This window comes from Salvelinus alpinus, chromosome 2 (assembly GCF_045679555.1).
Source record: "Salvelinus alpinus chromosome 2, SLU_Salpinus.1, whole genome shotgun sequence".
NCBI lineage: Eukaryota > Metazoa > Chordata > Actinopteri > Salmoniformes > Salmonidae > Salvelinus > Salvelinus alpinus.
In genome coordinates, this window is record NC_092087.1 from 126,468,245 (window position 1) to 126,483,244 (window position 15,000).

The 15,000-nt window shown below is 46.2% G+C and overlaps 1 protein-coding gene across 2 annotated transcripts in view; it reads right to left on the bottom strand.

Moving 5' to 3' along the window:
* The window catches only part of LOC139568670 (alpha-1,6-mannosylglycoprotein 6-beta-N-acetylglucosaminyltransferase B-like), a 203,542-nt gene that overhangs the window by 94,156 nt on the left and 94,386 nt on the right, over window positions 1–15,000 (bottom strand). For both annotated transcript variants that reach the window (XM_071390666.1, XM_071390665.1), the window contains 4 exons: window positions 14,802–14,911; window positions 11,810–11,886; window positions 10,212–10,397; window positions 7,539–7,703 (listed from right to left, as the gene is read on the bottom strand). In XM_071390666.1, coding sequence (XP_071246767.1) covers window positions 7,539–7,703; window positions 10,212–10,397; window positions 11,810–11,886; window positions 14,802–14,911 — 538 coding nt within the window. The remainder of the gene's footprint in view (window positions 1–7,538; window positions 7,704–10,211; window positions 10,398–11,809; window positions 11,887–14,801; window positions 14,912–15,000) is intronic.

Consider the following 15,000-nt stretch of genomic DNA (forward strand, 5'->3'; position numbering starts at 1 on the left):
TCCCATAGCTCTCCTATACGCTCTTAGAAAAAGGGTTCCGAAAGGGTTCTTCAGCTGTCCCTATAGGAGAACCCTTTTTAGTTCCAGGTAGAACACTTCTTGGTTCCAGGTAGAACCCTCGTTGGAAGGGGTTTCTACATGGAACCCAAAACGGTTCTACCTGGAGTCAAAATGGTTCTACCTGACCCCAACCAGGGTTCTTCAAAGGGTTCTCCTATGGGGACAGCCGAAGAACCCTTTAGGTTCTAGATAGCGGCGTGTTCTAAGAGCGTTGCTCAGGCTGCGGCTGCGTAGCAGAGATTCCCATTCCTCCATCGTTAAAAACACTTTTCTATTCAGTTTGTTTCTATATGTTTCTATTCAGTTTGTTTCTATATGTTTCTATTCAGTTTGTTTCTATATGTTTCTATTCAGTTTGTTTCTATATGTTTCTATTCAGTTTGTTTCTATATGTTTCTATTCAGTTTGTTTCTATATGTTTCTATTCAGTTTGTTTCTATATGTTTCTATTCAGTTTGTTTCTATATGTTTCTATTCAGTTTGTTTATCACTGCTTTTGAGCTTCAACGCTCTCTTTCTTTGTCCACAAATACTTGATTTCCACGCTCAGTGTTGGACTATGCTTCTGTGTCGGAGTATTTCAGTGCAACAGAACAAGGTGTGTTGTAGGAAATGCTGGTGGATGTGGTGAGTTCCTTCTTTCAATTCAGATCACTTTCAGACTCTAACTCTGCATAAAAGTAAGTCATTATCATCAATGATAAGGGTTGTTACAGTTTGCCTCAGTGATGTTCTAGTTTAGAGAAATAGGTTGAAACTCCTCAGGTGTTATACAGCTATCAGGAAAGGTTCAAACTGACTGGACAGGGAAATGATTGAAATTCATTAGGAGGCCTTTGGGGCGTCCCACAGTTAGTCAGTCAGGATTTCTCTCACACACACACTCTCTCTCACTCACTCCCTCACTCACACACTCTCTCTCTCTCTCTCTCACTCACACTCTCTCTCTCTCTCTCTCTCACTCACACACACTCTCTCTCTCACACACACACACACACACACACACACACACACACACACACACACACACACACACACACACACACACACACACACACACACACACACACACACACACACACACACACACACACACACACACACACACACACACACACACACACACACACACAGTCTTGTACAGCTAACCTTGTGGGTACATACAATTCAGTCCCATTCAAAATCCTATTTTCCCTAACCCCTAACCCTAAACCTAACCCCAACCTGTACTCTTAAACATACCCTAACCCTAACCTTAACCCTAACTCCTAACCATAACCCTTAACGTAATTCTAACACTAACACTAATTCTAACCCTAACACTAATTCTAACCCTAACACTAATTCTAACCCTAACACTAATTCTAACACTAACACTAATTCTAACCCTAACACTAATTCTAACACTAACACTAATTCTAAACCTAACACTAATTCTAACCCTAACACTAATTCTAACCCTAACACTAATTCTAACCCTAACACTAATTCTAACCTTAACCCTAAACCCCCTAGAAATAGCATTTGACCTCGTGGTGACAAACAAAATGTCCCCAGTTGGTCAATTTTTTGTTTGTTTACTATTCACACACATGAACTAGAAATATATGCACTGAATATGCACTCACTGCACTGTAAGTCTCTTTGGATAACAGTCTCCGTTGAGTGGCATATATTATAGAAAATGTAAAACGGTACACACAGACACACACAGACAAAGACTCCTCTATTCCATGCTCTCCTGGGATCCCTTCCCTGTCCCTGTTTCTGCCACTGACAGGTGAAATAATGGTTATTCTCTCTCTCTATGTCTCTCTCCTTCCCTCTCCCTTTGTCTCTCTCTCCTTCCCTCTCCCTTTGTCTCTCTCTCCTTCCCTCTCCCTTTGTCTCTCTCTCCTTCCCTCTCCCTTTGGCTCTCTCTCCTTCCCTCTCCCTTTGGCTCTCTCTCCTTCCCTCTCCCTTTGGCTCTCTCTCCTTCCCTCTCCCTATCGCAATCCCTATCTCTCTCCCGTACTCCCATTCTCTCTCTCTCCGCTCCATGAAGTTATTCCTGTTCCGGGAGCATACACAATAAACAAACCAAACCAACTCAATCAAGGGAAACAGAATTTAATCCCCAGAACACTTTGGAAGGTTAAAAAGTGAACCGGAGAAGAATACTAAATCGGGATTGCATCAGTGGAGAGGAGTCAGAGACAGAGGCAGAGAGGGAGGAAGAGCAGGAATTGAGGAAAAGATAGGAAGCACAGGGGTCAGAGTTAAACGGTGGCAGGCTGCTTTTCCGCAACCCGCTGTAGAGGACTCCCACGTGTTTTATTATTTAGTTCTTTAGTTCCTGACATGTCGTCTACTGGTGGGGTAGACACACAAGCATACCAGATCATGACAGTCAACACCTGATCTGGGATCAGATATTATCCACATTTTACGCACTCCATCACGGGCTGTACACTGATCCCCTATCAGTATTAATCAGCACACACAACAGCCTCTGTCTACCAATTACGTCATGATAAACAGCTTTGGACCAGCGCACTAAAAGTGCATTTAAGGCACTGAAACATCTGGTGTAGAGACAGCACAGTATCACACAGTCGGAGAGAGGAGGAGAGGACCGATCTAAATTAACAAATCCACGTCATGCGTTTGAGGCACAAGACGGCTCCATTAATCAATACTGTGGAGGCTCTGTGTGGATGGACGCCTATTTGAGGCCTGTTGCCTTTTTTGAGCGAGAGAAACGGGCAGAGACAGATGTGAGGAGTGAAGGATGAGGGCCTGTTCTTTTATGACCTCTCGTTCCGCTCCATCTTTCGAGTTCTCCGGGTCCTCCCTCTCTCTCCCTTTCACTTTTGTTTACCAGTCTCTCTTCACTTGATCATGTTGCTGAGTGTGCATGACACAATAATAGAACAAACTGCATTCATTGAAGGTGGCAACACGGGGAAGGGAAAGGGAGAACTCACTTTCACTCTTTCTTTCATGTACCTTCCTTCTTTCATTTGCAAAAACTGAATCCCACTGAATTCCCTGACTGAATGTGGCAACAAGCAAATGCAATAACAAAACAAGACAACCACCCCCTTCTCTCTCTCTTTCTCTCTCTACTGTACCTCTCTCTCTCTCTCTCTCGCTCTCTACTGTACCTCTCTCTCTCTCTCTCTCTCTCTTTCGCTCTCTACTGTACCTCTCTCTCTCTCTCTCTCTCTCTCTTTCGCTCTCTACTGTACCTCTCTCTCTCTCTCTCTCTCTCTCTCTTTCGCTCTCTGCTGTACCTCTCTCTCTCTCTCTTTCGCTCTCTTTCGCTCTCTACTGTACCTCTCTCTCTTTCGCTCTCTACTGTACCTCTCTCTCTTTCGCTCTCTTTCGCTCTCTTCACATGGAATTGTTGTGCAATTCAAATGCTTAAATATAAAATGATTGGTGAAAAGATTAAATGTAATTTTAGCTTCCAAATGAGAGATTTGGGTTTTCATAAGGTTAGGGCTCTGCTCAATCAGTGGCCCGCCCCTGTGAAGAGACATGGGTTATAAACTATGAAGCACACCCTTCTCTCCCTCCACTATATAGGCCCTTGACGAAAATGTAAGCATCTGTTCCGGGTACATTAGGATGACGATCCGATGTCAGAAGGATTCAGATAATAACTACAGAACGAAGCCAACCTCAGCGTGAGCTTTGGTTGCAAATGGTATGAACTTTGAACTATTATTCGCTACAGAAGTGATACCTCCTAGCCGTTGAGTCAGCAGCGGCCGCTGTAAACGTGGGCTAGGAGAGGACAGACAGAGTATCCCGTCTACCACACAACGACAACACTACAATGTGTCCCGTTCACCACCAGAGACACTCTTCAAAGGACAAAGGACTCTGTTGGGCAACACGGCCTTCCATCTACCGCCAACCTATTGAAGCGCAGCTCAGAGTAAATATTTATTGCATTTTCCTTTTCCAAATGGGCGGTAATTTAGAATGCATAAGATTCTGTATTTACGATAGAGTAGCTGCCTACGGCCCGATAGAGACATATCTTCTCCCTTTGTTCTTCAGTCTTCCCGCTCTTTCACTCAAACCCAACCCCCTTTTCTTTGGGTAACCAGCTGTCATATCTGTTCCGTCCGCTGGGGACGTTTTCCTTTATGACATAATTTGTAATCAATGTATGGTTCATTCTGTGTATATGTAATTCTGTGTGATTAGTTAGGTATTTAGTAAATAAATAATTAAACCCAATTTTGTATTGCTGTTTCAACTTGTTAGCCAGGGTTCGTGAAGATAACCAAGAATTTACAACTTTCAGATGAGACTGAAATAAGGTGACGATTAATATTGACTGCTATTGATGTAAAATATTACTAGGTCTTTAAGAGTTTATTCGGAAGATAACAGCTCTATAAATATTATTTCGTGGTGCCCCGACTTTCTAGTTAATTACATTTACATGATTAGCTCAATCAGGTAATATTAATTACAGAGAAAGGATTTTATAGAATAGCATGTCATATCACTAAGCCAAAGACACGACAACAGGTTGTATGTATCTGATCACTACTGTAGTAGGGTTGGAAGGTTAGACAGGTTGTACGTATCTGATCACTACTGTAGTAGGGTTGGAAGGTTAGACAGGTTGTATATATCTGATCACTACTGTAGTAGGGTTGGAAGGTTAGACAGGTTGTACGTATCTGATCACTACTGTAGTAGGGTTGGAAGGTGTGACATTACTCCTGTGGGTTTCTCTGATCACCATAATGTTACTGTTGATATTCACTTGTCCACGAAGGTCATCATCTTATTGGTATTTTAATGTTAAATTGTTACATGATGTCATGTTTTGTGAAAAGTTTTTGTTGTTTTGGGAAAAATGGAGTGTTACTAAATAGAATTTTGAGTCCTTGAGACAATGGTGGGAGGCTGGGAAGGCCCAAATACGAGTGTTTTGTCAACAAGTATACTGCTCTCTCGTATTGAAGTTAAAGAGACTATCAGGGCCCTTGAACAGGACATCAAATCTATTGAATTGAAGCTGCTCACTCAGAACGACCCTGGACTAGTCATGAACTTACAGGACAAGAGACATGAACTGAGGTCGTTTCTGCATGGAAGAGTGAAGGGTGCCTTGATAAGGTCTCGTTTCGCTTCCCTCAAGGACATGGATGCTTTAAAAATAAACTACAGTAGGACAGTGGACATTGCAACGTAAACAGACATTTACATTTACATTTAAGTCATTTAGCAGACGCTCTTATCCAGAGCGACTTACAAATTGGACGGTCTGCCTTCGCCTCCCTGATGGGAAAGTGACCACGGATGACAGTGAGAAGCACCAACATGCCGTGGATTTCTACTCTGCCCTCTATAAGGCGGAGGATTGTGACTCACTGTGTACTGAACAGTTGTTACACGGTCTTCCTCAATTGGGACCTGAGCAGAGAGTCGTATTGGACTCTGACATTACACTGCAAGAGCTGTCCACAGCAGTTATGCAGCTCTCATCAGGCCGAGCCCCTGGCATCGATGGTTTACCATCTGAGTTCTATAAGCACTTTTGGGGGTTATGAAGTGGTGTGTGAATCTTTTCATGAGGGTTCTCTTCCTGTATCCTGTCAACGTGCTGTGCTTTCATTGTTGCCAAAAAAAGGGGAATTTGGCTCTTCAAAAAAATTGGAGACCTGTTGCATTGCTGTGTGCAGAATATAAAATTGTTTCTAAATGTCTCTCAAACAGGTTGAAAGAATATCTGGGGCTGTTGGTCCACAAGGACCAGTCTGACTGTGTACCTGACCTCTCTATTGTTGATAACTTGTTTCTAATAACAGATGTTTTAGACATTTGTAAATTGTCTGATGTGAATGTGGGTTTGCTTTCTTTGGGTCAGGGGAAGGCTTTTGACCGTGTCAAAAGTACTTCTTCATAACAATGAAAGCTTTTGGGTTTGGGGATTGTTTTGTCTTGGATGACTTTACTGTATGCTGGGGCCTCATGTATGGTGAAGGTGTGGGGGGGGGGGGGGGGGGGGGGTGTTTGAGTAGCCCCATCCCCGTCCAAATTGGTATCAGGCAGGGATGCCCAATTTCAGGACAGTTATATTGTCTGGCAATTGAACCAATGCTTTGTTTTTTAAGAGCAAGGCTTACTGGTTTCTCTGTGCCAGGTGTAATGAAGGGTCCCACGATAGCGCTGTCTGCGTATGCAGATGACGTGACAGTATTTATTATAAGGGGTGAGGATGTTAAGGTTCTCTCAAACGCTTTAAAGGTGTATGAGGGGGCCTCCTCAGCTAGAGTCAATTGGGGAAAGAGTGAAGCGCTGTGGGCAGGTCAGCTTCAGATGGGGTCCACTCCACGGTTACCAGGGGGCTTCAGATGGGGTCCGCTCCACGGTTACCAGGGGGGCTTCAGATGGGGTCCGCTCCACGGTTACCAGGGGGCTTCAGATGGGGTCCGCTCCACGGTTACCAGGGGGGATTCAGTGGGGCAGAGATGGGATGAAGACTGGGGTTTTTTCTAGGCTCCGATGTCTTTCAGAAAAATAACTGTGAGGGTGTAGTGGAGAAAGTGTGTGCCAGATTGTCAAGGTGGAAATGGGTGCTACCCCAGCTGTCTTATAGGGGAAGGGTGCTGGTAGCCAATAATCTAGCTGCCTCTACCCTGTGGCGCAGACTAATGATTTTACACCCATGGGGGGGGGTCTGATACAAGAGCTTCAGAGGGATTTCCCGGCTTCAAGCAGCCCAGACTGGTTCTAGCTGGGTTGACACAGCCTACACATTGAGAGCGGGCTGTTGGGGCTTAGACAAGCACCTTTTCCTCTTATAGCTAGAGGGGCGTGAATTGTCTGGCTTGACTGGCTTATGAGTCTGTTATGCAGGCTTGGAGAGTTTTTGTTAAGTCCCGTAAGGCCAGGACGCCACAAGGGATGTGGCTTTTTGAAGAGCCCCTTTTTTACAACACTGCCATCCAGTCCCGTGCTCTGGGTTCAGCCAGCCTACGTTCATGCCTGTTAAGTGTGGGGTGAACCAAGCTGGGTCATCTGATGCGGAGCAGGAGCAGATCGCTGGAGGAGCTGGGAGAAAGAGCGGGGATCCGATCATCTCGCCTACTGAGGAAGGTCGTCGCTGAGGTCTGTGATTCCTTGCCAGTACTTCATCGGCAATATGTGACTGACACTTCCAATTCTGATCGGTGGACGGAGGGTCTGGATGATGTGTTCCCTGTGCTGAATGTTAGTGCTGCGGCGGGGGCATTCGAGGAGGACGTGGGGATGCTGCTTTCCTTGGATACCCCGGTGCTGGAGGAGTTCAAGGAGGTGGGAAAGAAAATCTGTGTAAAAGTGTCCCATGCTTCTTCCCTGGAAGGGGTAAAAACTACGAGGTGGGCGGGTGTGTTTGTTCCAGGTGCCTCTCTCTCCCTCTCTCACTCTCTCCCTCTCTCCCCCTCTCCCTCTCCCTCTCCCTCTCCCTCTCCCTCTCCCTCTACCTTCTTCTGTTCCCTCCAGCGTTGGCGCAGCTTGGCGTGGAGGCGCTGGGCGGCCGTGCCCCACTGTGATGCCAGCCTCCTCATGCGACGCTTCATGAAGCTCAGTGACTCTTTCCCCGTGCCAACCAGGTCCAGCAGCGATGACAGGTCTGTACGGAACGCAGCCTATAGGGAGGGGGAGGGAGAGAGAGATGGAGAGAGAAAGAGAGAGATCTAAAATCCAAAACAATAAAAGCCTATAACTTTACAGAGATGCCGAGAGAGTGTAAGTAGTGAAGAAAGACACAAGAAGAGGGTGTGAGACGGAGAGAGTGTGGGAGGAAGGATGAGAAGAGAGGAGGTCAACTGGAGCAAGCCTACAGATATACTGAACATGGCATTACATGATAGCTACCCACACAGGCTCCTCTCCCACACTCCCTCTGCAATAGGAACACAGTAGTTCAGAGGAGTGTGTGCAGCCTGTGTTCTCTGGGGAGATAGTACAGCAAGCTAAGTCTCTAGAGGAACCTGTGCTAGTTAAACGTGCTATATCTGTGTAATCTAAAAGTCTCTCTCTCTCTGTCTATCACACAGACGCAGACAGACAGACAGACAGACAGACAGACAGACAGACAGACAGACAGACACACACACAGACAGACAGACACACACAGACAGACAGACACACACACACACACACACACAGACAGACAGACAGACAGACAGACAGACAGACACACACACAGACAGACAGACAGACAGACAGACAGACAGACAGACAGACAGACAGACAGACAGACAGACAGACAGACAGACAGACAGACAGACAGACAGACAGACAGACAGACAGACAGACAGACAGACAGACAGACAGACAGACAGACAGACACACAGACAGACACACACACACACACACACACAGACAGACACACACACACACACACACACACAGAGAGAGACACACACACACACACACACACACACACACACACACACACACACACACACACACACACACACACACACACACACACACACACACACACACACACACACACACACACACACACACACACACAGAGACACACACACACACACACACACAGACAGACAGACACACACAGACAGACACACACACACACATACACACACACAGACAGACACACACACACACAGAGAGAGACACACACACACACACACACACACACACACACACCTATATACTCACTCAAAGACCCTGCTATAAATGGCCTAGATTATCTGGCTAACAGAATCACAGCTGTAATTAGGAATGTTGCCAAACACTAATAAGCTATTCAATACTAAAGTACAGCAGACAATTCACACAAATACATCCAGCATTCACACTCACACACACAGATCACACACACAAAGACACACACACACACACCTTGTGTTCAGGGATCTCTCTGTGTGTAGGTATCTCTGAACCTGGTTAATAGCTGTGCAGGGACTGTATTGACTCAGCCTTGAACACTGTTCTGCAAATAGTATCAGGCACTGAGCTGCATGTTTGAGTGTAAAGAGTTCATTTGTGCTGCGTGTGGAGATTGCTATACAGCAGTACAATGAGAGAGGGAGGAGAGGGAGGAGAGGGAAGAGAGGGAGGAGAAAGAGGAGAGGGAAGAGAGGGAGGAGAGGGAAGAAAGGGAGCAGAGGGAGGAGAGGGAGCAGAGGGACAAGAGGGAGGAGAGGGAGGAGAGGGAAGAGAGGGAGGAGAGGGAGGAGAGGGAAGAGAGGGAGCAGAGGGACGAGAGGGAGGAGAGGGAGGAGAGGGAAGAGAGGGAGCAGAGGGACAAGAGGGAGGAGAGGGAAGAGAGGGAGGAGAGGGAAGAGAGGGAAGAGAGGGAGCAGAGGGAGGAGAGGGAGGAGAGGGAGGAGAGGGAGGAGAGGGAAGAGAGGGAGGAGAGGGACAAGAGGGAGGAGAGGGAAGAGAGGGAGGAGAGGGAAGAGAGGGAGCAGAGGGACAAGAGGGAGGAGAGGGAGGAGAGGGAAGAGAGGGAGCAGAGGGAGGAGAGGGAAGAGAGGGAGCAGAGGGAGGAGAGGGAGGAGAGGGAGCAGAGGGAGCAGAGGGACAAGAGGGAGGAGAGGGAGCAGAGAGAGCAGAGGGAGGAGAGGGAGCAGAGGGACAAGAGGGAGGAGAGGGAGCAGAGGGAGCAGAGAGAGCAGAGGGACAAGAGGGAGGAGAGGGAGCAGAGAGAGCAGAGGGAGGAGAGGGAGCAGAGGGACAAGAGGGAGGAGAGGGAGGAGAGGGAGCAGAGAGAGCAGAGGGGGGAGAGGGAGGAGAGGGAGCAGAGGGACAAGAGGGAGGAGAGGGAGGAGAGGGATGAACACAGTAAAACAATTAGCAGAGAAGGCGGGCGTGCGTTCATATGAATGTGTTTTCATATCTACCATTCAAGCTTATACAGTCTGAGTATGAAGATTCATTTGTCTATTGGCTGTGCTCTTTTGAGTGTGAATTAGTGCGTGTAAGTGCTTAAACATGTACGCTTTAGACACGCGTCTCTTAGCAGGGCTCGTGCGTATACGGGCATCTGCTTTTGCGAGTGTATGCGTCTTCCTTTGCGTGCGTGAGTGTGTGTGTCCCTCTTCCCAGTCTCTTGATGGTGGTTGTTCGGTGTCTGTGTGTGTATGGATGGTAGGAAGGGTTCTGTGTGTGTGTCTCACCTGTCTCTTGGTGGTGGCGGTCTGGCGTGTGTGTGTTTGGACGGTGGGCGGGCTGCTGTGGTTCCTCCAGGCCAGAGGGGGGCAGAACCACTCCACCTCGCTCAGGTAGATGAGGAAGGAACAGTCGGAGCCGTCCACCCCGTAGAAGGCATAGCACGGGTCTGACGTCCAGCGGGCACGCATCCACTGGTGATACACGGGTCAACGTTTAATGGTCAGGTGACTTTGGCTTTGTTAAACACAAATCAACGAATAAAAGAATTGCCACAGGTCATATAATAAACGATAGGGAGTTTTCTACTGCTTCATCATATATTAGATGTACCTAAGTTCCTATGTACAGTTGGATGGAATTACGGGTTATAAGTAATGTTCCCTAAAAAAATTTCACTGAGCTAATTTCAGGTTTGCTGAGCGCAAACTTGAATGTTGTGAAAGTTCTGTGCAACTTCCAGCGCTCGTTTACTGTGAACACTGAGGCTGTACCCGCTTTAAGTTACAGTCATAACAGTGGCTAAGTAGGCTACTGTAGCTATTTGATCGTAATGAAGGCCTACCAGAGTGGCCTACCATCAAAAGCAATGGAGAAAATGCATCCCATCACATTTTAACATGGAAATAGCTGTTCTATCATTCAGCCTACAGTAGCTGCCAATGTGCGGTGTTCAAGGTATGCCTGCATTCCATGAGACTTTTGGAAAAAAAACATGCAGGACTTCACATTAACCTGTTTATCCACTTGTCCCTCAGACAAGGAGGTGACTGAACATGTTGTTGGATACACGAAACCTCTTTACAAAATAAAATGCATTATTATTCCCATACCATTATTACAGAGAATCAGACAAATTATGCTAACCTCTGCCTATTGGCTACTTAGCTTATTCAAGTCTGTCTCAAAATACAGAACTGCCCCTTTAAGACAAAGAAAATACAGTTTCCTTGACTCACTTTTCAAAGATGTCTAGAAATGCACATGTTTTGTCCTCTTATAGGAAGCAATCACTCCCCCATTGCGGACACAAATGATCTATAACTGGGCTAATAACTCACTAACTAGAAAAGGATATGAACAAATGTGCACACGTGGCTACATGCAGCTCTCTCTTTAATCTCAAAACATGCTCATGCTGTAAACATAGTCCGCTCATGCTGTAAACATAGTCCAGTTTAAAGTGATCGGCACAGATCCATATATGGCAATGGTCTATTTGCATATAGGCCTACTCCAGCTCTGATTGGTTATGCCTCACAAGTCTGTGTAGAGTAGGGGCTGAGTCAAGCGTGTCAATGCAATAGAATCCTACTCCGATGCGTTCTACCTACAACAAAATGTCTTTGTTTTGTTTCGGAATGTTGCATTGAAAGTGGCTAATATTGCTTTGATTCGACCACAATTCCCACAATAAAGGGAAACGTTGATAGTATTAACTAAGGGGGAAAACTCTAGAAAGTTGAGTGAAGTTCAATCTCGTGCTTCTGTGCGCGGGCGAATATTTATTCTGCACGGCAGTCCCGGGGAGCTTAGAGGGAACATTGGTTATAAGATATCAGGAGAATCTCTTATAGCCTAGCTAGACAGACAGAGAGAAACTCACATCCACTTTTCCAGGGCAGTCTGGGTAGCGGGGATCTCTGGGTACCTCACACTGGCCTGATGAGCCGTCTCTCACTGCTGAAGAGAAGAGACACACACATCATAGTTACACACTGTGGAGATATAGAACACACACATCATAGTTACACACTGTCGAGATATAGAACACACACATCATAGCTACACACTGTGGAGACATAGAACACACACATCATAGTTACACACTGTGGAGATATAGAACACACACATCATAGTTACACACTGTGGAGATATAGAACACACACATCATAGTTACACACTGTGGAGATATAGAACACACACATCATAGTTACACACTGTGGAGATATAGAACACACACATCATAGTTACACACTGTGGAGATATAGAACACACACATCATAGTTACACACTGTGGAGATATAGAACACACACATCATAGTTACACACTGTGGAGATATAGAACACACACATCATAGTTACACACTGTGGAGATATAGAACACACACATCATAGTTACACACTGTGGAGATATAGAACACACACATCATAGTTACACACTGTGGAGATATAGAACACACACATCATAGTTACACACTGTGGAGGTATAGAACACACACATCATAGTTACACACTGTGGAGATATAGAACACACACATCATAGTTACACACTGTGGAGATATAGAACACACACATCATAGTTACACACTGTGGAGATATAGAACACACACATCATAGTTACACACTGTGGAGATATAGAACACACACATCATAGTTACACACTGTGGAGATATAGAACACACACATCATAGTTACACACTGTGGAGATATAGAACACACACATCATAGTTACACACTGTGGAGATATAGAACACACACATCATAGTTACACACTGTGGAGATATAGAACACACACATCATAGTTACACACTGTGGAGATATAGAACACACACATCATAGTTACACACTGTGGAGATATAGAACACACACATCATAGTTACACACTGTGGAGATATAGAACACACACATCATAGTTACACACTGTGGAGGTATAGAACACACACATCATAGTTACACACTGTGAAGACACAGAAAACACATCATAGTCATACAGACTCTTTAAGCCTTACAGTGGTTCTTCCTGTAAAAGTACTGCAGCACAGCTTGCAAGGTGGCACGTGATTTAAGTGCCAGCCGTTGTTGCCAGAACGACGCAATTTACCACAATCTACCACAAACGGTCGCGGCATAAGCTCAACACTTCTAAAGGAAGAACCACCGCATATCCACGCCTACATCACCTTGAATAGCAACAGGATACTTATTCCATGAAGAGAATAGACATCCTTAAAAAAGACATTTAACAACATTTTCAGCAAACCATATGTACCATCAGTTCCCATGCAACACCCGGCCTGCTTTGGTGCACACTGTTCACCGCGGGGTACAGAAATACAACCCCTCGTCACTGCTGCCACCCCTCCCGGGCCAACGGTACAATGTGTATCCGCTCACTCACACTGCACTCACTGCATTAACTGGTCCATTGAGTTGGCTAACTGCCTCCCTGCAGCTGGGGGCCTACAGCCAGGAAGAGAGACTGGAGTTGAAACTCCAAGTTCCAGCACTATGGATGGGAGATGACGGGAAGTTAAATTGATGAGGTTTCAGTCTTGGACTCAGTCTCTCTCTCTCTCTCCGTCGCTCTCTCTCCTTCCTATCTCCCGCTTCCTCTCCCTCCCTCACTCCCACTCTCTCGATCTCCCCCTACCTCTTTTTCCCCAGATCTCTCTCGCTCTCTCTATATAGTCCTCTATCTGGGAACAAAACATTCTCTGACAGCTTCCATGTGTCTAATGAAAGCTTTGTCTCTGTCTATCTCAGTCACTCCATCCCTCAAGCTTCTCTCCTCTCAAACATGCCACACATATTTCCCAGCGACACAAAAGATTTCAACGCCTTCCTTTTGATTCCAATAATAATAAGCGTCGCCATATTAAATGTGCAGCAGACTAATTAGATAAAAACTCGAGGCCCCCGCGAGACTCGAGGCCCCCGCGGAAACTAAAAAAGCGGTGGCTGGGAGGGAGGTGCGAATTCCAACTTCCGAGCACGTCGTCTCGTGTGCGTCTCTCTCTCTCTCTCTCTCTCGCTCAGCCATGAGATGAATCACCATTGCGCTCGAGTCGAAACGCACAATAAAGTCCACCGAGTGTGGTTTGTCTTCATCTGTGATTAATAAAAGCGGTTGTGGTTCTGCCCTCACGTCTTCACCGTGAAAACAAAGGGAGATAAGACTAATTACCTCTGGTAACAACTTTGCTGCTGGTTGAGGAGAGGGAGAAGGAGGGAAGAAGAGTTGATTAAGGACTGTCGATTGAGTTCCCTTGATAAAGGCCCGCGCGCGCGTGTGTGTTTTCCTGTGTGTGTGGTTCCAACGCAATCGGCATCGTCTGTGCCGGTAGCAGAATCATTTCTGATTTGATTAAAAAAGGAGGAGATGGGCAGAAGAAGTCAACAGCGGTGGAGGGAAACCAATAAAATGAGGACGGGAATGAAGAACGACTCCACGTCTGGCTGCACTGTGGATTTGTTTATTCGACTAGATCTTACTTTTATTTCCCACACATCAATTCATTTCATACGCCAATCACTTGTCGTGTGGCACTTTGACACGGCCGCTGTACTTTAGATCTGCGGTGTGAAAAGTCTGACGGGTGTTGCCGTTCGAAAAGGTTGGAATTGGTGTTCTGACTACCCGTCGAGGATTACAACGGTTCGTGTTTTCATAGAGTGGGAAGAACCAAACCCACCAAAGCCAAGCCGAGATGCACAGAGCTGGCCTAGTTAGCCGTCCACCATAGTTGCTGGAACCGCGCAATGTTGATAGAAAGTCAGGTTCGGGCCACCCCAATGATGTGAATAAGGCATGGGCAGTTCCATATGTATTGCACAGCAATAACCCACTCTGTAATGTTAGTGTTATAATATTGTACCTCTGCCGGCGGCCATGCTGTTCTGGAGGATCTGTTCCACTCTGACCGCCATGTTGGACACGTTCTGAGCTATAGCCTGGATCCTCTCTACCAGGCCTGCTGGCTGGAACCTGCACACACACAACCCAAAAAAGACACAATCATACAACGTGAGAAACATGCTTTGGGCTGCTCTCTGATCCCATACTGTGTAGAGACA